General features: G+C 37.1%; 1 protein-coding gene across 7 annotated transcripts in view; it reads left to right on the top strand.

Moving 5' to 3' along the window:
• The window catches only part of TRDN (triadin), a 212,909-nt gene that overhangs the window by 92,498 nt on the left and 94,089 nt on the right, over positions 1–26,322 (top strand). For all 7 annotated transcript variants that reach the window (XM_050710077.1, XM_050710076.1, XM_050710075.1 and 4 more), the window contains exons 15-16: positions 15,391–15,426; positions 18,603–18,656. In XM_050710077.1, coding sequence (XP_050566034.1) covers positions 15,391–15,426; positions 18,603–18,656 — 90 coding nt within the window. The remainder of the gene's footprint in view (positions 1–15,390; positions 15,427–18,602; positions 18,657–26,322) is intronic.

The following is a 26,322-nucleotide window of genomic DNA, read 5'->3' as shown; positions in this document are numbered from 1 at the left end:
TGCACGTTTTTTATTGTTTGCTTTCAAATGTGGCTAATTAAATAGTTTGTTGTATGATGATGTATTTATTTCATCTAACTCCTTATCTTATTGCTGACATGGCTAGAAAGGTATTATAGTGTTATCCAAATGCGATGCTATTTTCAGAAGAAACATTTTGGAGCAACACTACTTTCAACACTCCCAGAAAAGTAAAGATCAATTCAAATATACCTTATGACAATTTTATACCTGCCATGCACACCGATTGAGAGGAGCGTATGCACAGCAGACTGCCTGAAATACTTTGGGTGAATCCGTCTGCAGTGGATTGACTGCTTTCATCAGGGATCCAAACATTGATCCCATATTTGCTGTGCTGGCATACACATTTGTAGGAAGACTGCTGTGCCTCAAGAGCAGGGTTTGAAACTCCACTCCGCACTGCTCACTCCCAGTAGTATATTCAGCTGAAGTGCTGACAGCTTTCAGCATGCTGTTCCCAGCATGGGCTCTGCCATGTGTCTCATGTTCCCCAGTGTGAAAGATGTCACACAATAGATGTCAGCAGATGGGAGGGTGGTGTGTGCTTTCAGAGGAACCCCAGTGTCAGCTGTGCAAGGGCCAGTGGGATGTAAAGGTTGTCTCAATTGTCTCAATTTAGGATGCTTACAAAGGCAAAATGGAGGTGTGAAGTCAGGCCAAGAGAGCCCAAGATATTTTGAAAGTGACTGGTCATGTACAGGGAAAAGAAAAAAAAAAAAGGGGGAAAAAAAAAAAAGGTTTATAGACAACTTGTATTCTGGTTTATTATGAAAGTATGAGGAAAATGTAAAAAATGCAGTGGAGAGGAAATGGGGTGCATGTCTATGTGTTACTTGGATTGTCTGGGCCTATTTTTTGGAGCAGCTGTTATAGGATGTAGAAGGTAGTGTTTTGAAGGATAGAAGCCTGTTTGACTCAGTTCTTCCCTTCCCTTCCCTTCCCTTCCCTTCCCTTCCCTTCCCTTCCCTTCCCTTCCCTTCCCTTCCCTTCCCTTCCCTTCCCTTCCCTTCCCTTCCCTTCCCTTCCCTTCCCTTCCCTTCCCTTCCCTTCCCTTCCCTTCCCAATAAAAGGTAATAACTAATAAAAGGTGCGTTGACCTGGCCAGCAGCTAAGCTCCCATACAGTTGCTTGCTCACTCCTTAGTCCCACAATGGGACAGAGGAGAAAATTGGAAAAACTGAAGTGAGAAAATGCATGGGTCAAGTTAAAGACAGTTTAATAAGTGAAGGAAAGAGACAAATAAAATGAGTGATGCCACAGCAGTCACTCACCACCTCCTGCAAACAGACCAATGCCCAGCCAGTCTCTGACCAATGGACACTTGGCAAAAAAACTCCATGCCCTTTATTCCTTTACCCCAGGTTTTCTTGCTGAGCATGGCATTATATGGTACAGAATATCCCTTCAGCAAATTTGGGTAAGCTGTCCCAGCTGTGTCCCTCCTAGATTTTTCCCAACTTAATGGGGAGAGGCAATAAGGGAAAAATAGCCAGCATTTCAGCAGAAAAAGCTTTGATGCTGTGCAAACTTTGCTCAGCAATAGACAAAACATGGGTGTACTGTCAACACTGTTTTAGTACATGGGTATACTACTATCAACACTGCTTTACACTGTTTTTATCAACACTTTTAAATGAATCTGTAGCTGCAAAAATTAAGGGGGCACAATACATTACGAGTTGAGTGCAAATTTAGGAACAAATCCTGTTGCATTACACATACACAAAGATAAAGTTATGGACCCTAGAATTTTGTGATCTTTCTTTAGGATTTTACTGATGCTCTCTTGACAGCTTTCACTCTTAGACTGCTCATACACTTGTGTGTTTCTGTTGGAACCATAGCTTGCCTTATTTCATATTTGTACAAAGCTCAGCGAAGACTCAGGCTTTGGTCTCACCTTAGCTATGATATGGTATTATTGTCAATGCCCATACACCAAAGCCTATAAAAATACATAATTTTCCCTGCTGGTTTACTGGAGCTTCAGGTTTCATCTCTTTACTACTCACTGATTCATTCCTGACTAACAACTTGCTCATGATACTATTATGCGTCTCAAGCCCATCCTGATTTTTTCTTTCCTCCTCCTCTCCTGGTTCCTATTCATAGCTTACCTGCTGTTTCCTGACATTTTTGCATTAGTAGTCTTTTCCTTTCAGACACCAGCTAAGCATACAGCCTTCAGCACTGGTCATATTTTCTAACCTGCAGAAATGCTGGATTAGGTTTCCTGCACAGTTAACCAGCAGGTGACGTTATTCACTCTTTTTTCTCTGACACAGACAGGGTTTAGTGGCATCTCTTGACTTTGCTAACAATTTCCTGTTTGTGGGGATTTGTACAATGAAATCACAGAAAGTACAGATGGAAATGACCTACTAGGTCATCTAATCCTTCCCTCTGGCTATGCAGGATAATTCCTTACAGAATATCTTCAGGGTTTTTTTTGTGTTTGTTTGTTTTTTTTCCAGTTTAGTTTTAAATGTTTGAAGTAACTAGGTCTCCATCAATTCCCGTGGAAGATTATTCTGCAACCTAATAGATCTCAGTTAAGAAGTGTTTCATTTCAGTCTGCCTAAATTTTCCCTTGCTTAATTTTATCCCATTACTCTGAGCTATATTCTCTTGTGATGCCCAAATATAGTCTCTCTAACCTCAGGGCCCAATTCCCTAATGCCTTTTGTGTTATATAGCCATCTACATTTACACCTGCAAAATAGCTTGAAAACTGACAGGGTGAATGGCAGGTTGAGGTTGATATTTTATTTTAATTTTTTTTTTTTTTTTGCTGCAGCTGTGAAATTATAAATTTTGCAACAGGGAATGCAGGCCATGGCTACATCACCTTTGTACAAGGCAGTGAAGCAACTGGAACATGCATGTTGATATGATGTCCAAAGTGGAGAAGGAACAGAAAAAAAGTCACTGAAGTGATTTACAAATTAAGGATATTCTTCATCAAGAGTGATAAAGTATTCATCTCTTTAAAGGGAATTGACTTTTTTATTGTGGATACTAAGTACCTTCAGAGAAAAGAGATTCTGCCTACTGCAGCTCCTTTAATGTAGTAGGAAAAGTTTAACAAGGATGAATAACTGGGAGCTGAAGCTAAGTGAATCCAGACTGAATATGAGGTACATGTTGGTAACACTAAGAGTGATAAACTACCATTGAAGTGTCTTCCTTGATGTCTGCAGAAGAGGATAGTTTACCTAGTAGAAGATACACATCAGCTGAAAGGTCACTAGTTGAAATATAGGAGTCTCTGCAAGAAAGGGTCAGACTAGATGATCTAGTGTGTTCTAGCCCTGAAACTTATAGATGTACAACCTCACAGATACATGTGATAAGCTGAGAGAATGCAGAGGAGAGCCACTGTAGGAATGCAACTGGAGACAACTGTTTTGCGAGTTCATTGGAAAAGTGGGAATTCCTTTCTTTATTTTTATATGCCTTTGCGAGCTGAACACATGACTCGTAGTCATCCTCTAAGTATTCAGTCTTCCATGAAAAATAAAATAACCCACTTTTCTAACTGATATTTAAAGAAATTATCAAGAGACAGATATAACTATGTAGTAAATATCAAATTGTATCTCTCCAGACAGATAAAATCAGAAATAGGATCACAGTGAGAGGCAATGCAAATTATCTATCTATCTATCTATCTATCTATCATCTGTCTATATATCTATATATCAACAGAGTAGAGATGCAAGCACAGCAGGAAAGTAATTTTCATTGTCTCTGTGTGACTGGATGCTAAGGGATTACGTTCCTGAAACAAGACAAAAGGCAGCTCAAAAGTTGTCTTGTACATCCTACACTGAAAGTTTCAAAGCACTCTGTGGACTTTGAATTCTGAACTCCATCTTCAGCAATGATTGACAACATGATTTCAAAGTTATTTAGGTGCCTGAAGATACAGTGTGGCACCTGGCGGGATTTGCAAACACGTCAAAGTAGGCCAGGCACATAACTCCCATTGATTTTCTGTGAGAACTGAGCTCCTAAAAACCTCTGCCACTTTTGAAAAAAGTACAGAGGCTGCAAGGTCACTGTGGTGGTTCTGAAAATATTATCCCTTATTGCCAATTGAAAGGGTAGAAGTGGTAATGGTTATGTTATTTATTTCAAGACCAACTACTTATGCCTTTCAGGGTTCAGTACTTGAGCTAGAAGTGAAGTGAAATGCAGAGACAAAGAGTTAGAAACGTGCTTTTTCCTCATCTCTCCTTCACATTCCAGTATCAACTGGTTCAACATATGATTGAGATTGACTGTGGGTGACTCTGAAGCAGAGGACTGAGCTCTTCTTTCATATAGTATGAAATTGGTTTTAGAGGAAACTGTCTCCATTCCCGTCCTCACCCACCTCCACATGTGCAAAAAAGCTCTAAAAGAGAAGTGAATACTTACTGTCTGAGGTGCCTGCTCTGTCCATGAAATATTAGCAGCAGATGGCAGATGAATAAACTTTAAGCACCTTTCAGCGCCTCAGCTTTTGCTAACTTCTGTGAGTTGAGTACTTTCAAGGCTATGCTGAATATTGCTCAGCTCCGACTGGTTACATTGTGTTTGTTCTTTTCCATCTTTCACTGCAACAGGGAAGGTAGTGAGAAAGGAAAATGGTGAGTGATGGTGGTAAGATCAGATTGCCAAAAAAAAAAAAAAAAATTACAAATGTCAGTCCTTTAATAAATAGAAAAGGGAGGAGGCTTGGGCTTGTACTACAAACTCACTTTTTGATGAGTTGGCAAGAAAATCTTCCTTGAGTAAAGCAGAGGAGTCATTTTAGTGTCTGACAGGCAATCTCTTTTGCAGTGTCAGTCCTGTAAAGAATCTTTTTGGGAAAGGAGGTACTAGGATTTAGATACTAGAATAAGTATCAAGTTTGAAGGTGATACTTATTCAGTCTAAAGACTGCACAGGTAACCAAATAATCATTTTGCCTTTGGACTTTCACATACGTACAACAATATACCTGTGCTATGCAAGCAGCTGGGTGGCATAGCTTTAATTAAAGAATTTAATTTATTGTATCAACCCTGTTTATGTTGGTCTGGGGATTAATGTAATGTTTATTTTTCCAGTCACATCCAGAAATAACAGGATTAGAATATGCCTATGCCTCAAACAGCACAAAGTTAATCTTTTTAATGAAGAAAAACAGATCTGTTCCCTCAAAACAAGATGTACATCTGAGTCAGCAGGCCTGATGTGTAAGATAGCTATTCTATGTGAAACCTCAAAACATCCATGCATAATCAGTCCGTTTGTGACGACATACCTACATAGTGCTATCTTAATTATTTCTGCTGTCACTCAGTGGACAAGTTGAAGGCTTGACCCAGAGGTAAATAAAGTCAATAGAAATCTCCACAGTTTTAAGTTAGGCTTTTTTTTTTTTTTCTTCCTTTCTTTTACATTAATTTTAAAAAGAAAAAAAAAAAAGTTTTTCTTTTGAGCATGAAATGAAGTTTTTTTAAAAAATTACTAAGTTTTAATGAATGCATATTTGTTAGCCTTTCATGTCACATTTTCCAAAATGTAATTCATCCTTTCTTCTAGGAACATTCATAGACCAACAGCATTCTCAACTTATGATAGTGCATCCTTTGCACTTTACTCCTCATTAAGATTGTTTAAACTTTCAACAAATGTTCCCAATGGTCCTGCTTGTTCTCTTGATCTGTTTTCTTAAGAAGTAAAGCCAACTTTGTGGCTTTTGCTATACGTAACTCTGAAAGACTGTCAGATGAAGTATCATCAAATGATTAGGATAATAGAATGGGCAGATGCTCTTAAGCGGAAGAGCCACACATATCTGTGGTTATAAGTGCATTGATTTTTAGCTTGATTGCAATAGATTCTGCATGAGGTTGCTTCCTCATAGATTTTGCTTCATTTATGAGAGTGTAATTAGAGTAGTGTGTCACCTATAAAGATGAACAGATGGACATTACATTATTTAGGATTTCCCTTATCACAGAGTGAGAATGTTGACTGTATCCATGTTCAGAAGTAAAAAATAAATAAATAAATAAATAAGTCTTTATCCTAGTGATAATGTCTACAGATGCATACGTCTATCTATCCAACAAAAAGGAAGAAACTGAAATATTTTGAGATTTAGAGAGAGATATCAGAAGAATGCATAGCCTTAATAAAGCCTATTATGACCATAAAAAATTATAATAATAATCTTCTTGTGAATAATTCAAAAAGTATTGGTGTTGAGTTTTCTTAAGAATATTTTAAAGAGGTTATATTACCCATGTTGTTTCAAGAAAAGGTAAAATTATTGAAGAAAACTTTCAGCTGTTATATTTCTATTAGTTCAAATGACAGTTTATTCCAGGAAAAGATCTGATTCTTAAATTTTAGGAATTAATATTATTACCTTCATATATTACACAAAAAGCATTACCTTTTTCCCTAAATTACTGCAGCTTGTGCAATTAACTACATTTACAGCTTCCTGTGTACAGATGACTGTGATCTCATATTGTGCTCTGGAGTCTTGCTTTTTTAAACCATTCCTGATTAATTCAGAAGGCAATGGAACATGTTTCCACCTGTTCTGCAGTGGGGGAGACTGAATGCATTTCAGCAATTACAAAGTAGAAAGGAGAAATCAGTAATTAGTGGAACCATGAGTCACTGGTACAGTTGAAATTGGCTGTTCCCAAAGTGCAGGCTGTTTCTTACTACAAGTGTAGCTGAATCACTTGTTTGCTCACATCTCTCTTTATTTGTTTTATTTTTGAGTCTTTTGAATGAACTTTAAAAAATGATTTTGGGAAATCTGTTTAAGGTAAAATTTCATATCAGGACTCCTTTGTCAGTGGTGATAGATGTGGTGGTACAAGGATGTTGCAGTGAGGAAGCAACAAACTCAACAGATGGACATTGGAAGAGACTTAAAGACACTAAAGAAATTAAAGAATGATCAAAAAGTCTGTTACTGCAAATGAGGAGTAAAGAAGGATGATGGTGAGGAGAAAGAGCATGCTCCACAAAGGGTGGAAGGAAAGACTTGAATATTTTTCCTGCTTCAAAAAAGTTTTCACTGCTCTTGGGTACCAATTTACCCTGAACTATATTTAAAAATTATTTTATTTCATTACTGTTTAGATGATGAGCTGGTAATGATAAAAGTTGAAGATGGAATTTCTCTTTATAAACAGTCTATCCATTCTCTTATATGGTATCTCACACATTCCCATTTTTTCCAGTGACTTTATTTGGTATAGAGACAGTGGATAATGACTTGATATTCTCATCTCAAAGAAATGTGTTGCTCTTACAGAGAAAAGAAGGCAAAACATTTTCCTTGATACGTCTGAAGTAAATTGATTTTAAGTTAAATGATTATTTTTTCTATGCTAAAATGCCAGAGAAAATATACAGTAAAAATGTTCCCTGCCACAACAATCTGCAAACTGAATTTTAAATGATCTGTCAGAATTTTAGAGAAGTGTTATCACCAATTTTATCAATTTTATATTGTAATCAACAACAGAAGAATGTTCATGAGATACCTTTCATAGTCCTAAAATCTTCAAACCCTTTTTTGTCTCAATTTTTTTTTTAGTACCTTTTGATTTTATTTTTTTCTTATAATCTAGTCAAACGTTACTTAAAATAACTTGATTTTACCTTGCAGAACACTACACTTCCTCCCAGTTTTACCAAGTAATAATGTCTTCTGCACTTTTCCCTCACTTCCTATCCCAGACTCTGGAGAAATTTAAACACAAAACCTGTTGCCTGGAACTCAACACTTACTGACCTCTCCCAGTAAATTTTCCCGAACATTTACTCTGTAGAAGGGGTAGGTATTAGATCTATGACTACTCTTACTTGGATACTTTTTTATTTACAGAGCAGCCAAGAAGACTACTTATGTCCTAGAATTTCTCATGCTTACCAAGAAATGATCTTTTGGAGAGTCAAGGGGAGGTTTTGTCAGTAATTGTCACAGAGCATATGGTGGTATAGTGCTCAGTGACTAAGTCAGGGAAAAAAAACAAGTGCTGGTCCAAAGACAGAATTTTTCACGTGGGAGAAATATTGGTATTTATGAATGTTTTTTTTTTTTTTTTTATGTTACTATCAAATTTTAGGGGTTTAGAAAAGTATCTCAACTAAGGACTCTTTCTTTATTAAGTACAGTTTAGATAGTGCCTTCCTAGCTATTAAAGCCACAGAAAACATTGTTTTAATTACCTGTGATATGAAATTTTGAAAGTCTTAATCATAAAATGGCGACATTACAATAGAAAGTGCAGGGACTCTGATAAATTGTTTCTATATATGGGTATCTACTATTTCAGAAGTGACTGAAATCAAAATAATTACTGAAATCAAAATAATTAAAAAGAAAAAAAAGTCTCCCAAAACTATGAGATATGGAAAGATGACTGACTTTGTTAATGCCATACAATTAGTGTAGAACTATCAATATATATGTATACATAAATTTGAAAGCGACTGAGTAACAAATTTTAAAAGAAAGTTTAGAATTAAATACTTTGCCTGACCAATCTGGTGGCTTTCTATGAAGAAGTGACTGCATCACTTGACCAGAGAAGACAGACTGAGGTCATCTATCTGGACTTCTGTAAGGCCTTTGACACGGTCCCACATGACATCCTGGTCTCCAAATTGGAGAGATATGGATATCTGGGTGGACCACTCAGTGGATAAGGAGTTGGCTTGAAGGTCGCACCCAGAGAGTAGTGGTCAATGGCTCTATGTTCAAGTGGAAGCCAGTGATGAGAGGAGTACCTCAGGGGTCTGTCCTGGGACCAGTACTGTTTAATATCTTTATCAATGACATAGACAATGTGATCAAGTGCACCCTCAGCAAGTTTGCAGATGACACCAAGCTGAGTGGTGTGGTTGATGCAACAGAAGGAAGGGATGCCATCCAAAGGGACCTGGACAAGCTTGAGAATTGAGAATGTGAACATAATGAGGTTCAACAAGTCTAAGTGCAAGGCGCTGCACCCGGGTTAGGGCAATCTCATACATGAGTACAGGCTGGGAGAAGAACTCATTGAGAGCAGCCCTGCAGAGAATGACTTAGGGGTTCTGGTGAATGAAAAGTTTGACATGATCTGGCAGTGCATGCTTGCAGCTCAGAAGACCAACTGCATCCTGGGCTGCATCAACAGATGAGTGGCCAGCAAGTCAAGGGAGGTGATTGTCCCCTTCTAATCTGCCCTTGTGAGGCCTCACTTGGAGTACTGTGTCCAGGTCTAGAGCCCCCAACACAAGAAGGATGTGGATCTGTTAGAGCAAGTCCAGGGCCACATAGTTGATCAGAGGGCTGAAGCACTTCTTTTATGAAGAAAGGCAGAGAGAGCTGGGGCTGTTCAGCCTGCACAAGAGAAGGCTCTAGGGTTACTTCACTGCAGCCTCTCAGTACTTAAAGGGGGCATAAAAAAGATGGAGAGTGACTCTTTGCTCAATCAAATAATGACAGGACAAGCGGGAATAGTTTTAAACTAAAAGAGGGGAGATTTAGATTAGAGATTAGGAGGAAATTCTTCACTCAGAGGGTGATGAGGCACTGGAACACGTTGCCCAGAGAAGTGGATGCCCCATCCCTGGTGGTGTTCAAGATCGGGTTAGATGAAGCCTGGGCAACCTGGTCTAGTGGGTGGCGTGCCTGTCTATGGCAGTGGGGTTAGAACTAGATGATATTTAAGGTTCCTTCCAACCTGAGCCATTCTATGATTCTATGAGACTTTTCGGTGTTTATGTGCTTAAGTGTTTAAGAATATAGTTGAATTGATACTATTTTGTGGGAAAAGTTTTAAGAATTTCAAGTAAATGAAAGCAAAAAATGCTAGACCGTAGTATAGTTCAATATTTTTGAAGGCTTGAGAATGTTTTTTAATTACTGTATATTCAAGAGCAGTTCATTCTTAACTTCATAATGCTCAGCTATCTAGGCGTTTTACTCTTAAATCATATTAACCACAAATCTTGCTACTTAATAAATTGGTTTTAAATTCTGGTGCATTTGCTAGTTTGAGAGCAGACTGTAGTAAGACTGGTCTCCGAGAGACTTCCTTACATTCACATTACAGAAATTCTCAGCAATTGAATGCCACCTGCTATTATTTCTATTTCCTCTCTTGAATCCTTGCTCAAGAAAGGAAAAAGAGCATTAGCTGTTGTATTTGGAAGGTGCATCATCTTAAAAGCTCTGCTGTTGTATTGCATTTGCAAAGCAAGAACCAAGCTCCCAGAGTATGCTCTCAGTTGTTCTTTGGTCAATAACACCAGAAGCCTTTTATTGTTGAGACACAGCACAATTTTGTCTTCAAAACATTGGAAAATATCCACTCAATTTTCAATAGAATTTTCTGATTCTTTGAGTTTCAGATCATTTTTCTGCTCTTTTTGTTCTCCTACTTTTAATTACAAAACTAGTTGAATACCTAAGTCAAAATAAATTTTAGGAAACCAACAAGGACAAATTTCTTTAAGTTTTATTAGAAACATTCTTCAAGTCAGCTCGTCACTTTGTGTGAGGTATTTTCATCGCAAAACTCATTTTCTGTGGGTCTTTGTAGACCATTAGCCAACAAATGTGGTTTGAATAAGTACACTGAAGGATGTGATCATCACCTAAAAGAGAGAAGATAGATGGTCAGTGCCAACTGAGGTTTAGGAGGAGAATTCCTCCTTCAGTAACTGCTTAATATTTTAAATTTCTCTTTAGTTTTTCATTCAGTGAAACATGTTTTTTAGAGGTATCTAGTAACTCCCAAGTTTTGATGCTTAGCCCAGATCAGACTAGGAATCCTTGCATCCTGAACCTTACCTGCTGGATTACACAATGTTTGATTAGGATATCATGTACTATTTAATTCAGACGCCGTGGTTGCTAACAGATGCTGAAATTAGTTTCTGTTTGTAAATGTGATATTACTGTCACATTCCTTTGTAAGTTTCTGAAGAGAAAAGTTGGTTTATATACAAGAAAAAAATAATGCTTGCAATTAGGGGTTCTAGATGCTTTTTTAAACAGTGCAGCATTAGCAGAGCTATCAGAAGATTGTCTCTGGAATATTCATTTATCTGAATAACACCTTTAATTTAGGATTTTTATATGAGTGAAAGTTTTCTAGGAAGAAAAAGCAGAGAAGTCTTTTAAGAGAATACAATTTGAGACCCATTTATTTCCTAGAACTAATGTTTATATATAGAAATTATAGGCTGTGTGTAGCTGTTGAAGATCTGCTATTCCTAAATGTACAATGGACATTGTACCACAAATCTATTGCTAAAAAAAAAAAAAAAAAAAAAAATTGAAACCTAGTTCTACAATTCACATCAGAGCAATGTCTGAAATACTCCATTTTGGAAATTTGTTTAAACTCCAACCACCACATTCTGTAGCAGAGCACTGGGGCATCCTTGTCTAATGGCTTATTACGAACCTCCTAGGGTCTCAATGGCATGAAAGACGCCATATGAGCTTAGAGGGATTTTTTTTTCTTGCCTCGTGTGTAGTTTAGATGTCATTTGCAGCTACTGTGTATTGATAGTTTACTTCAAAAGAATGCTGATCGAGGCTTGAGGAAAAGATCGAGCTATGTGCTAAAAAGAGGTGAAAGTATAAAGTACTGTTTTGCTGTTTTACTGATACATTTATGCTGGCTGCCAGATGCTTATTCCTAGTTTGAATTCAAAATTGATCCTTTTAACCTGTATAGATAAGAACAGTCAAATCATATTTGATTAACATTTGTTGTTTTTTTTATTATTATTATCATTAATAATTTTAAATATTTTACTGTTCTTTATTCTTTTTCAAGATCCAGTAAAAGAAAAATCTGCTCAGTCACCTAAGAGGGGACCTTGTACAATCATTTTTGCTTTTTGAGAATACGTACCAAAATATAACTGTCTTCAAATAATTCCTGAGAATAGCTGCAAAAAGGAAAGGGGTGTTTCATAGTCTTACAAATGATTTTGTTAGCTATAACATTAAAACCTGTTACAGGTGCTTTCAAAAAAAGCTTGTGGTTAGGATTGTCAGAGATACCCAGTACTTTTGGATCTCTCAGTATCTGGGTGATCCATATAAGCCTTTTAAGAAGACTTGAATACCAAACAGGTTCTCAGCAACTCCTGAAAAATTGTGTGCTTTGAATTTGGGAACCAAAATATCAGAAGGGTCAGATTTTGAAGTCTCATCTGCTATAGTAAGTCCCAATAGTCTATTAAAAGTATTTTATTGATTTACATTGCTGTAGAAGTGGGGCTATTTTGGAGAAGAAAAAAAGAATCCCTTCTGTTGGATATCAAACAGTTCTGTCACCGATACCAAGGAAGCTACAGTGCCTTTACCTGCAGTGCTGGTCAAGGCTGCTAGAGTGCCCAGACTGCTGTTCATGTGTTATATTGGTCTTAATGATGTTGCATAGCTTCCAAGACTTGTATACATCATTCTTATATCACACATTTGCCTTTGCGATTGCAAGACATTCAATGTAAAGTTTTAAAAAGAAAAGAGCCTAAAGCTCTGGCAATTATGCTTCCTAGGATGATTGGCAAAGATGTGTTTAGGATAATGTTTATATGATGCCTAGGAGTGGTGTCTAACAAAAGTTAACTTTTTTCTGGAAATTCCTCTTAATTAACCTGGAAAACAGAACCACAGATTGGCTAGCAAAAAGGCCAGAAATATTTTGCTGTTGCTACTGATTTTAAGAAAAAGTTATCATGACTATGGAAACCTGTTGTAATACAAGCTTCTTTCCCCAACAACTTACACACTATTATCATTTAAAAGTTAAAACCAAGACCTGTGCAAAGTAAAATTAAATAAGGTAAAATGCTCTTAGACTTTAATTGCATTAATATAACTCATTATTCAATTATTTTTTCAGTATTATTTTCCTTTGAGTTGTTTAGTTACCTATTGTTTGTGACTTATAGGAAGCAACTGCATTTCGGGACTTCGGAAGTTGCGATCAGTTTTGTCTCCTGTGAGCTCTACCAATTAATTCAATTTAATTCTCTTTAATTAATTCATTTATTTCATTCAAGCTTGAGGTGCCTAGATGTGTTATATACCTTTGGAAGAATCCACTTGGTTTAAGGTCTTACTAAACTTCTTCTACATTCCATCTTACTTGCATAAGTATGGCTTTAGAAATCTAACTTTAGGCATTTTGCCTTAAAAAAAAATAGCTTAAGAATAGAAATATTCACTTTTTCATATAATCAAATGTTATTGTGATCATCTATTGATAATTTTTCAAAATTTTCAAAATTTTTCAGCTCTTTAAAAATATTCTCTTACTTGAAAGGTTGTCCAGATATTTACTGAGAATTTACTATATGTTGATGTTGTGTATTTCAGAGAATTTACTGCAGGTTGTATATTTCAGATGATGGAAAAACACACAGATTCTTTTAACATAAATTATGGCTATAAAATATATTAATGTATGCTGTCCTAATAAACTATGGCTTATATTAAAAAAAAAAAAAAAAAAAAAAAAAGAACTTGAGGGCTTTATTTAGATCCCACTTGTTATTATAAATGATACTGCCAATTTATTTATTTTTTTATAACCTCCAGCAATAGAAGATTATTGTGATAAATGATTCATATCACTGCAATATACACCTTTTAAAATTTCCATATCTGGCTACTAATAGGCACTTCTTGAAGGCTTCAATAGGCTCCTTAGTCAGATAACGTCTGAAAGCTGCTTCATGATTAATTTCATCTAAATGTAGTAATTATCATACTTTGAAGTAATGCCTGCAAAACATGCTTTCGTAGAGAGTTAGTGGAAGCCAAGGATTAACCTAGAAACATTTCAGTTCAGAGCAGCATATCACCCAAATAGAATTGTGTTTTCCCCTGAAGTTTTCCAGACTCTTTATTAGACAACTTGGCAGTCATTTGCATTACCTTATCTCATATCAACTTTTTCACAGCAATTTAGAGAGCTGTCTGAAGCAACTTTGTATTATTATTGATAATGGGATAGTCTTGGCTTTGAAAGCTACTTATTTTGGCAGCTTCTGCCTTAAAGTATTTCTTGTATTAGTGATTAAAAGCACAGTTAATTTATCATTCATAAGTTGTGGATATAACCATTATTCTGCCTGTATTCTAGGCACCCTGTAGATTATTAGAGAGGATGTTCATTTCTTCATGGGTTCCTAAGGGGGTAACTTCTACCATCATTCTATGCATCTCTGCTTCCTGTCCTATAGGACCTCGATGAACAGTGTTTTAGCTGTACAAATAAGACTAGTGAAAGAATATGTAAGGTCTTTAGTATGGTTATAAAAGTAGCACACTTTTGTACCCAGATAAAATCCCTGAGGTAGAATAACACCAACCACTAGAATGGAGAGTTATCACTGAATATTTCTGCCCACTTGCACCTACTTGTTAAGGATTCCAAATCTTCTCTCAGCCATCAGAAAAAAAGTTCTACAAAAGAACAGCAGTGCCACTTTCACTGAACATGGGACCAAATAGCTTATTTAATAGCTCTGTTTAGCCATGTTGCATTTTGCTATAGCTATTTTAAGTTTTTTTTTAAAACAAACAGGGACAGATTTTGCGTATTCTTACATGGTCCACACATAGAACTGAGTTACTTCAGGTTCATAAGTTATTTCATGTTTGCTCAGTTTTGGTAACAGTCATACGTGTTCTCTTTTTCACATGTAATGTAATGTAAAAGAAATGTGTTAGCTTGAATTTTAACTGGGAAAATTTTGAAGTAGCAGGGATCTTTCTTCTAGGCTGGACTGGAGAGATATCTCAGATTCTTTCTCTCTCTTCTCTTTAAACGTAAAGATGCCATTTGTTATGGCATTTAGGAAATATATGGCAGCTAGAGTTTTGGGTAGGCGTTGTGTGGAGCTGTCCAAACTACGTGTCAATTGTATGGTCAACAAATGTAGAGAGACGAAACTGGATAGTGCTTTTCATTGCTTGACTTTATCCTTAGGTTTCTAGGGCATCTTGCCTTACATTTCTGCAACCTGAGAATGTACACATGGTGAGCAACCATGGTTCAGCTAGTACATGTAACCCATGGTAACTCAACCATATGTTGAATCTGACAGATAACTATATTGAAATTAAACATAAATGTCTACATTCATATACGTTTTGTTGCATTTACACTTACATGCAAATTGTTGCAATTTCATCATGAAACAGAAAATAAATGATTCACCGCATCATTCAAATGCACTTTGCAACAATAAAATACGTACTGCAGTTCTCTGTCTACCTATATAGTATATACTGTCTACCTATATACGTTTTTATGCATTTTTTTTCTTTTTACCTTACAGATAAAAAAGAAGCTGCTGTGTCCAAAGAACTCAAAAGTAAGATGTTACTGTGCAATAGGTTATGATCTCTTTTACATGTCATGTAGTTTCAAACAGCATGTTTCAGTAATCCACAATAGTTATTGAATTGTTGAAAACACAAAGAATAAAGTAGCTACACCATTTATAATTGAAAAATGACATGTTTAGACTTCAGCTGCCTCCTACATTCTAAATCCATTCTTATGCTACTTCTAATTCTACACTCCTCTTTGTGACTGATGGTTTTGCCTTCCTTGTTTTCTATCACTGTCTTCAAAAACAAAGGTTTCATAGGGAAGGAAATGTCAAATGAGGTCTGAGCAGAACATGCTCGCAGTGGCAGCAAGTTGGGGAAATGGACTGAAAGTCCAATGTGCCAGAGGACCATCAAATTTATTCTTGCAAATTGCAAAAGCATGGCCTTGTCTATCTAGTTACCACAGATGCAGACAGGAAGACTTCTGAGGCAGAAGAGAGGTAGGAGCTGGGCTGTTCTGCATAAATAACCTCCTCCTCCTCCTCCTCAAAAAAAAAAAAAAAAAGCTTTGAGAACGTTTTGCTATTGACAAGAGTATTGAGAGTATTGTTACACCTTTTTCTCCTGCAAATTGTAAGCATCAATGCCTCAACATAGTAATAATATTTTGACGTAGTTACACTGGCAAGATTTCATTTGCTCAGATCTCTGTAGTTAAAGTACAATATACAAAAATGTTCAGAAAACTATGGGGCTTTGTAATCTCATTCAAATTTATGATTAAAGAATACACTGACTCCAGACACCATATATGATCTTTCCCAGCCTGTATGGCAGAAGAATCCCCTGCCATCCTCATTTTCAGCTAAAACTTATTCACATAAAGATGTAGAGTCATTAGCACTGAAATACTTTGTGAATAATGAACTATGGACATATTGGAATGAGTCCAGAGGAGGGCCACGAAGATGATCAAAGGGCTGGAGCATACCTCCTAGGAAGACAGGTTGAGGGGTTTGGGGTTGTTTAGCTTGGAGGAGAAAAGGCTCCAGGGAGACCTTATAGCCTTCCAGTACCTAAAGGGGACATACAGAAAAGCTGGGTAGGGACTCTTTGTTAGGGAGTGTAGTGATAGGACAAGGAGTAATGGTTTTAAACTAAAAAGGGGGAGATTTAGGTTGTGCCCATGATGGTAGTGAGGCACTGGCACAGGTTGCCCAGAGGAACTGTGGATTCCCCATCCCTGGAAGTGTTCAAGGCCAGGTTGGATGGGGCTTTGAGCAACCTGGTCTAGTGGGAGGGGTCCCTGCCCATGGCAGTGGGTTGGAATTAGATGATCTTTAAGGTCCCTTTGAACCCAAACCATTCTGTGATTCTATGTTTCTATGATTCTATAATTAACTAAATAGCATACACTTAAAAAAAAAAAAAAAAGTTTAATACATTCAGTACATTTGTTTCAATGTTATTGAAAAGTTACATAAATAGTATACAGAACTTTTTAGTAAAATATATGTATATTTTTTTAATCAAAATTATTTTACTTGCTCAAAAATGAAACATTCAACTGAAAATAATTAAAAAGGATGCTACAATAAAAAAGAATCCTCGTCTAATTTGTTTCACAGATGTTATGAAAATAAAAATATAGTCTTGTTGGCCAGCAAGTTCTATCTGAGAGCTCAGAAGGGAATACATGCAGGATTCCTGCATTTCTGTATGAAGTCTATCTTGCCATTTGTAAAATATGTGTTGGATATCCTACTGCTTTTAAGGGAACAGGCACTCAGGAAAGTAATGCTAAGGAGACTTCTTCAAGGTCTTCTACATACTTCCCTGAAGGAGGGGTGAGCACCCCAAGTAATTACAATGCTGTGATAATTACTAAGTTAGGGCATAATTATCTGCTACAGACTTTTAAATGGATGGAAACAAAACAATCCCACACATGCGAAACTATATTTTATTTTCATTATGTTTCACAAGACAATCTGATGCATTTTTTATGAACATTTCAAAAGACTGGAGGGTAAGAACTTAAAATTACATTCCTGATATAGCTATATTCTTTTTCTTTCTAATAACACAGTGACAGATGTGAAGGATTAACTAACTTTTTTTTGGCATTCTGTAATTCAGGTTGTGATTAAAATGATTAATTATTTCCTCTCACAGTATGGAAATATGAGTTATAAGTTAGAGGACCTTCTAGTTGATATAAAAATCCATTATGAAAGTCACTGATGTTTAGCTTATGGAAAGTTGTTAGATTATCCTGGTTTAAGCACAGCCTGTATTAGCAGCCCCCACAGATAAAAAGGATTAACTAAACGCTAGTAAAGAGTAAATAAATCCTGAAGGCTAGTTAGGTTCTTCTACCGAGGGCTAAGATTCTCCAAGTCTGCTCAGGGGATGCATATGCTCTTCATTTGGAACTTCATTCCACAAGGAAATATTCTACCTCAACAAAGAGAGAATAGTGCAAATGTTTCATAAAAAGAAAAGAAAAGCTACATCTAAGAAGCCAGAGAGGCCATGTTTCTCTACTAGGAGAACCAAGCAGTAATTCTTCCAAGTGCAGAACCAAACATGGATTTGTTCCCCTCATGTTCCCCCATTCCTCAGAACGGAGAGAGATTCCCAGTATAGCCATGTCTGTGCAGATGTACTTTCCAGAAGTAGCCCAATTCTCACTTTTTTCATCATGGAGAGATTCAGACTAGGGGGAAAGGATACTACTCTGAGTAGCTGTGGCAACCCAAGAGATGCCACTGCAGAAATGACAGATACTCGCCAGCTGCCATAGGCTGGTTCAGGACTTTCTATTCTCACAGCTGCATGATCAGATGTGAAGGCTCCCAGCCCACAGCTGCTGCCTATGTGGGGAGGCCATGCCCAAACCCCTCAATACCTGCTTTGCTCTGCTTTGACAATGGGTATGGAAGAACTAAGTGGAACAAGCTAAAATAAGGGATTCAGTTTCTTATGGCAAATGTATACTAGTCCTGTGGCTGGCAATTTTGTTGATGTGTTTGATTTAATTGAAAGCAGCTCAGCTCCTTTCTCTTTGGATAATCTCTTTGTCTGGCTCTTCAGTAAAAAAAAATTGCTACAGGCTGATTTACCTCAATGGAAGAATTCCCTTATATTTCTGTTTTTTAAGATATAACACTATAGTAATTGTTTTGTTTTGTTTTGTTTGTTTGTTTTTCAGAGCCAGCAAAAGACCCTGCAGCTAATCCATCCACCAAAAAAGCAGTAACACCAGGTAAAGGAGTAAAATGTTCACTTTCAGGGTATTTCTTGTATTCTTGAACCAGTTTATTGCATCATAGCACCATCTGCTGGATTATACAAAAGCCACTGTTTGAAGGGTGTTTAGTGGTGGTGATTTTTTGTTTGTTTGTTTTGTTTGTTTGTTTTTGCCTTTGTTTGTGATAATCTGTAGGTCAATTATTTGCTAAGAACAATTGAATTTTGCAGAACTTTGATAATCTCTAAAATTATCGTTGCTTCTTGCGCTGTAGCGAGGTGAGGGTTGGTCTGTTCTCCCACGTGCCTGGTGACAGGACAAGGGGGAATGGGCGAAAGTTGCGACAGGGGAGGTTTAGGTTGGATGTTAGGAAGTACTTCTTTACCGAAAGGGTTATTAAGCATTGGAACGGGCTGCCCAGGGAGGTGGTGGAGTCACCATCCCTGGAGGTCTTTAAAAGACGTTTAGATGTAGAGCTTAGCGATATGGTTTAGTGGAGTACTTAGTGTTAGGTCGGAGGTTGGACTCGATGATCTTGAGGTCTCTTCCAACCTAGAAATCTGTGTCTGTGTCTGTGTCTTGTCCTCTTATAGCAGCTGTAAGGTGGCATTTTGGGTCATTCTGAAAATTCGGGTTCTTCAGAGTGCTGGTCCCACAGCAGGTTTTACAAAACTGGTATTCTAAGAAAATTAGCTTAAATATGCACTGAAAAGACAGGCAAATATTTTTAAGCAAAGTAATAGCACAAATTCATATCAAATTCAAAATGGATTGTAAAAAGTACCACCTTTTATGGATTTCTGTTCTGTTCTGCTTCACAGTCATCTTAAAAAAATTCACATAGTAGATCTGCTAAATTTAATGATACTGAGTCTAATGAATAACAATCTACATATTCAGAACATTCATTGTTTTACCAGGTTTAAAATTAACTATTAAAAAGCAGGAAGGATTCACAAGTGAAAATGTGATAGCTATAAAACCACAATATTCTTTTAACCTAAAGTAGGACAGCAGACGTTGCAACAGGTTCAGCCAGTGTTACAACAGGTTCTGTGTTGCTGAGCTGTTCCTGGTATTGGCATCACAGAAGTGCGCTGTATGGGCACTGTCCCCATGGACAGCCCACTCTCCCTCTTTCTTGCCTCCAGCTGCTTCCATTGCATGTGGCTATATAAATCTATGTGGATATGTGGTGTCTTTTTTTTTTCTTTGACTATTCTCTAGCTGTCTTTCTCTGGTTCAGACCTTTTTCAGTGATCTACCTCACAGATCACTTCCACTGAATAAGGGAATAACAACTTGCATCAGCAGGGATGACTGGGAACTGGCCAAGGGTCAATGCCAGCCAGTAACATCTTAAATTGCCTCTACCACAAAGGGACTTGCAGCCTTGAATTGCAGTCAATATAGATAAGCATAGGGCATAATATACAGCAGTTAACTGTGAAGCTGACCTAAGAAGTGCCATTTCCCCACAGATGCTCCCAGTGTCTGCTTTCTGTGTTTGTTTGACACCATGTTCAGTTGTGCTAACACAACTGGGAGAATAGTGTAAACCACATCATTGCTGTGGGCTGGAATTAAAAAATGTCCTAGAAATGTGTGTGTGTGGCAGGGTGTTCAGTCTGCATCACTTCACTAAATTTGGATTAACAAACTTTTATATCCGTGTACATGATAATTTCTTAAAGCATCTTTGTTGCCAAAGTGTGTTGTATAGCTAGACCCTTAGATGTCCTGACACTACACTGCAGAAATCATTATGTTAGAACCATATGCTCATAATTAATTCATTCCACCTGCTTGCCTCCAATGTTTGTGTTCATTTTTGAAAAATATTCCAATGAGTCTGTTTGTTGGCAAGAACGGTGATGACAGTAATGTACTTAAGATAAAGAAAGAAGAAAAACTGGTATGGCTTTTATGGAAAAATAAAATGGGTTTGTCTGTTCTAACACATTTCTAAATATCTAGTTTGCCTTAAAAATGGTAAAGAGCAGTAGATTATTGACTTCTAGTTTATGCTTCCCCTCATCAAATACCACTGTTCTCTGAAAATTAATTTACCCTCAGAATAACTCACCATAGCGAAATATTAAATATGCTTGTTTGGCAACAACATAGCTAGACTGCTGCCTATTAGTACAGTAAATTAAATACATTATCCAATTTCATATTTCATTTTCTTCCACATATCTTATTACATCGCAACCTGTACCCTAGAATGCCTAACGCTGAAGGTTTATTCCTATTAACAGACTGAACAGACTGAGAGCACAGCTGGTCATCTTCCACTGCTTCTACATAACATATGTTCTTGGTCTTAAAGTCACTGGTAAAGAAATCCCTGCCTGATACATAATGAACTATTTTTATCTCCATATGGTTATGTGGAGAAAGCAGAGAAAATTACTGTAGAATTTTGAAGTCTATGAAAGCTTCCTAGTCTGGAAACTGGTGGCTGCTATAGGAAACCAACCTTAATGAATATCTGTTACCAGATTTTCAAAGTGCATATTTTCAGATGTACTTTTATCTAACTGGAAAAATTTCCTCTCTGACGCTCATCTGAAGATGAAGACCAAAGCATTTGTCTTTAAAGAGAAGTGTAATAGTTTCACAGGTATATGCAAGTTCTGAAGGGAGAAAGACATGTTGAAGAGGTGTTGAAGATTTTTCATGATGCTAGCCTTCTCCAGTTACTATCTTTTGATATCCCCATCCAAACCCTGCTGCTCTTTGCTCTCACCATGTTTTGTCACCTCCCCAGCTGTGCTAGTGGGACAAGTCTGAGAGTGACCCCACCTTACAAAACACCTGTCTAGCATTCCTCCCTTGAGGAAGGGCACAGGTTTCTTTCACAGGATTTCTTAGACCATCCCATGTGCACTGGGCCAATCTCTGAAGGCCAGGCAGCTCCCAAGCTTCTCAGAATCTGACATGTAAGTGCTGAGCACCTACCACATCCCACTGGTGGGCAGTTTTGATCCTCTGGTGAAAGTGGAAAGAGCTCCCACACTGTGCTGCGTGTCTCCCCCTGCAGTTGTCACTAACACATGGCCAGGTGAGTGGTCCAGGTGTCAGCAGTGGCTCACAGGTGCATGGCAGCCTGATGGATCTGCTTTGGCACCAAGAGGAAAGCAAGTACAGGAAAGTGCCAAGCAGGGAACGGAGTGTGTGAAACAGGCTCAGACCATGCAGGAAGCTTTTTGGTATGAACAGAGAGGTGTTTGGGTTCCACAGCAGGCATGGAGCATCAAAGCCACCAAGCCCCACATATTCCCTTAGCTAGGGTGAGGGCTGGGATCAGCTCATCTGTGAGTGCCTTCACTGGAACCACCAAATGTTACTCAACTTCATGTGCATTCTCTAAGCACTGATGACAGTGCTTTTCCCTCGTGATTTGCTTGATTTGAAAATCATACTCAATTCTTTTCAACACTGTAAAAAATTAAATCCTAATTGCAGCTCAGAATTTCCCTGGAACGGTCTTGCAATTTTTAATTTAATTTTATAGTATAATTAACAGATTTTGTAGTGTCACTTAACTGTCTAATTGCTGATTTTTAATGCCTAATTTTTCCCATCTTCCTCTCCACACAAAATAAATTAAAAAAAAAAAAAAAACACTCCTTAATTACCTCCTTTGGGTTCATAATAGAAACACTTTTTGACCACCATTTCCCCCTGAAAATCAATGAAATGTATTTTGGACTCAGAAAGAATAAAATTAGTATGACAGATGAAAGGTCTATTTTAACTGCTCAGATGTCAGCTGCATCCAATCTCTCAAACCTACTTTGTCAGTTGTACTAGAATTATTATTATTTTATTATGTCTCTGATTTTTTTTTTCACTGGTAAGAAGGAGTTAGGAAAAAAGTATATATATATGGGATTCCTTTTGAATTCCAGCAGAGTTTTCTTTTTGGTCCAGGTTAGCATAATTCTTCCTCTCTCCCACCTTAACTTTTGGGGTATTTAAATATTATATCTTCTCTCAGTTATTCGGTTTCTATCTGGTTTTAAAGGTAGAGTTACAGGCTTGGGTGTCTTTTCACGTGAGGTAGAAATTATCTTCTCTCCAGTCCTCAGTAACCTGCAGAAACTGGGGCTTGATCCTCACCTATTTGTCCCAGTGAGTCTCCACTGGTATTAGTGAAGCCCAGCAGCTGACTCTTCTCCTGGTCTGCCAGGAATTCATTATACCCCCAGCAGCTAATACCTTGCTGCTATTGTGGTCCGTCACTCAACATTTTCTCAATATCCACAGAAATCTATTAGGTGGTTGTAGATAAATAACATAAATCATTTTAGCTACTAACGTTTTCATCCCGACTCAAGCCTAAGAAGCTATTGCAGACTAAAAGGTCTTATATCGTCCACTGGATCGTGTAAGCTGGATCATTATCCAACTCCATGGGAATGGAAAAATGAATTCTTGACATATGCTGCAATAAGGGAAGAATTTTCCAGTGTTAAAAGATTTCACTTTAATACTTTGTATTCTTCATATACAAGATTTATTTAAGTGGAGCATGAAATAGCTTATCTTACACTAAGCTTTCTAATCTGAAATCCAGTTTTTATCCTCTAGTTTTTAAAAACTTCTTGATCTAGAATACAGGATATTTTTGCTAGTTTTGCTAGAATGATGAGATGCCCAGTCTTATAGCCTGGCTGTTGTATTTATACATTCCTTACAATATACTGCATTATTATCAGATAGTGTTAAAATAATTTCCTATACTTCTGTTCACACCAGAGTTAACCATGAATACACGTGTACTTTAATAATAATAATAATAATAAACTTGTTTCTTTGGCTATTACCAGATATTATTAAATGTTACAGTCTAGTTTTTGCAATGCTTCAAGGTACTGTTTTATTGCTAAAACTAAAATGGCATTACTTTAAGAGCAAGGCAGGGGGAGCAAGTTAACTACAAAAACAAGAAGTGGCTTGGTTCTTTAATACATGAAAGTTAACGATGGTTAGAAGAGTCAAAATAAAATGCAATTTAAAAACAATTGAGAGGTAAAAGGATTAAGTGACCATTGTTTATGGAAAAGAGCATTTTAAGGTGTTTTGTTCTGTGGCTGGCAAGATTTAATAGCCCTGAAGTTGTTTCATGATTAATTACTCTTTCAGCAAGAATTGGGCCCAATTTCAAAGCATCTAGTATGTCTTTCAATCCCTTCTCAGTCAACAAAGCATTTAAGTACATGCTAAAGCTGTGTTGAATCCAGACTGTCACATACACTGTATACAATTACCTTCTCAGACGTTTGTCTTTAGGAAGTGGTACCACCTTTGCTTTGCTAGGAAGGGAATAAATGGGCCTCATCTTGCCCATTGGGGCCATTATGAAAATGACATTTAATTTACGAAGGAGCAGGAGTGAAGTCAAAAGAGGTGATGTGGACTCAAGTTTTCTGTACCATATGTGATTGTATTACATACAGATTTTACAATATTCTTGAATGTAATAGTGCTGTGTTTCTAGTGATACAAGTAGACAGAAAGTAGAAACACAATATACTTCACTGTGATGTTTCTTAGGTATGATTTTTCTCATGTCATACGGGTCTGCATCAACTACAGACTTGAATGTTTCTGTATTAAAAAGTTGCCACCTAGTATCAAAAGTACAAAGCAATCTACTATCAATCTGCAGTGCTGCTTTATTCTGCAGAGTGACACAAATAATCTGATGTTTTCTCTCGTTTAACAGCTGATTGGAGTGCACAAGTTTGGAGATTTACATATTTCAGAAATAGTGGTTGCTGAATTTATTTTATGTGTGTGCTAGACTGATCTCAGAATTTTATCAACTGTCAGATCTACACACTTCTCCTAACACTTTCTGTTGATGTCCTCCTACATAGAATATCCTGAGTTGGAAGGGACCCACAAGGATCATCGATGCCACTGTCTCTTTAGATATCTTCTAAAGAAGTTGCATGTCCTAGTTACAAAAATATTTAACCACATGCATGACCTTTGACTCATACTTTGAGAGCAAATAAACCAAAGCTTTTGCTCACTGCTTCCTTCTACCCTTCTCTTTTGAGACAGTTGACATCAGTCTCCAGCTCTGAGTCAGGCACTACTGTTACAGCTCCTGTTCAAAATTCATTAACTCTGAATTACATTTATTCCTTTAGGATTTTGATGTGTTAATTTTTAGGATCTACCTGTTTTGTTAATGAATTAACTAATCTAATCTACATATTGTTTGCCTAATGACAGGCAAAATATTAAACTAGAATTTCCTTCAAAGTTTTTTTTTCTCTTCTGAAATATTCTCATATTTTCAGTGGGTTACAGAGCTTGAAGCAGAAGTAATTCCCTTATTCCCTTGTCACAAGGAGATGCAGTATGAGTTATGACCACCATCCCTGGGTATAGTTTTGTCATAAATCAATTACAAAGTCATTTGACTTTTTTTTTTTTTCTTTTTTTTAACCTCAGAATGAGAGAAGATTGGGAAAAACTGAATTAGTTCCATCTTGGTGTAGTCTGAGAGCATGGGTACACCTGCTGCAGCTGATCCAATACTCTGTAACTTTTTGTGTTGCCTGTTGCTCCCCTTTGAGAAAACTAACAGAGCATTTTAGACTCTGAAGAGTTAAAGTATCCATCTCTCTTCTGAGAGACATCTTCATCTTTAGGCTTCAGTACTGAAGCCTTGTGGAATTAAAATGTTTTTGTTTTGTTTTGTTTTGCTTTATTTGTTTGTTTTTTTCTGGATTAATAAACTGGATATTCTAAAAGAATAGAATGATAGACTCTCTTCTGACTTAAGCGTGGGAGGACAGATCTCCTCAGTTTCAAAGAAGGATCTGAAAACTGAGAATGATCCACCCTCTGAATGACCCCATCTCCTAAGAATCCTAGGGGCAGTACTCAGTGCATTTTAATCATCTTTTTTTTTTTTTTTTTTTTTTTTTCCATCTAGCTTGCTGATGAATAAGAAAAGGTTCTCAAGACTTGAATGAATGTTTCTAGCCATCTTTATTCAAATATGTCCACATAACACAGAGGATCCTATACTACTACTGTTATTCTAACTTTAAGATTGTTTGTTTGTTTGTGTACACCTTTCTAGGAAAACACAGTTTGTTGACTACTTTAAAACATAGAGGGGTTTTCCCTAAAACACCAAGGTATAACCAGCTGAGCCTCTTCTCCATGACAACTATGACAGCAAAACTGTTGTATGGTGATGCGGAAGGATCTTGAAAGCATCTAACTTGCTTTTGATGAGGACTGACCAAATCAGCCCAAATTTAAGGACTTTGGTCAATCTGATGATATGTATCCTAGTACTAGCTTCCTCACTGAGCTTCAGTCATACAGTCAGTTCACTACCTTTATCAAAACAAAACGTATGGTGGCAGTGGATTTGGCAGTGATCCAGTCAGAGAAACAGCAGTCAAATTCAGGAAAACGAGTATTTCTGGGGAGCAACTTGAAAAATCTGGTTCAATACAAAACTTTCTCATGTGGATTATCTCAGGTCGAATAACATGACCCAGCTCATGTTGCAACCTTTCCCTTCAACAGAGGAGACTAAAGGGACCTTTTCTGTATCTGGCTGCTTATGTTCTCAATATTCTAAGAAAGAATATCGTGGAGAGCTTCAGCACTCTAACTCAGTTGGTTTTAATTAACC

This window comes from Cygnus atratus, chromosome 3 (assembly GCF_013377495.2).
Source record: "Cygnus atratus isolate AKBS03 ecotype Queensland, Australia chromosome 3, CAtr_DNAZoo_HiC_assembly, whole genome shotgun sequence".
In the NCBI taxonomy this organism is placed as follows: Eukaryota; Metazoa; Chordata; class Aves; order Anseriformes; family Anatidae; genus Cygnus; species Cygnus atratus.
The sequence above is the reverse complement of the archived record's forward strand: the minus strand, read 5'-3'. Positions and strand labels throughout refer to the sequence as shown.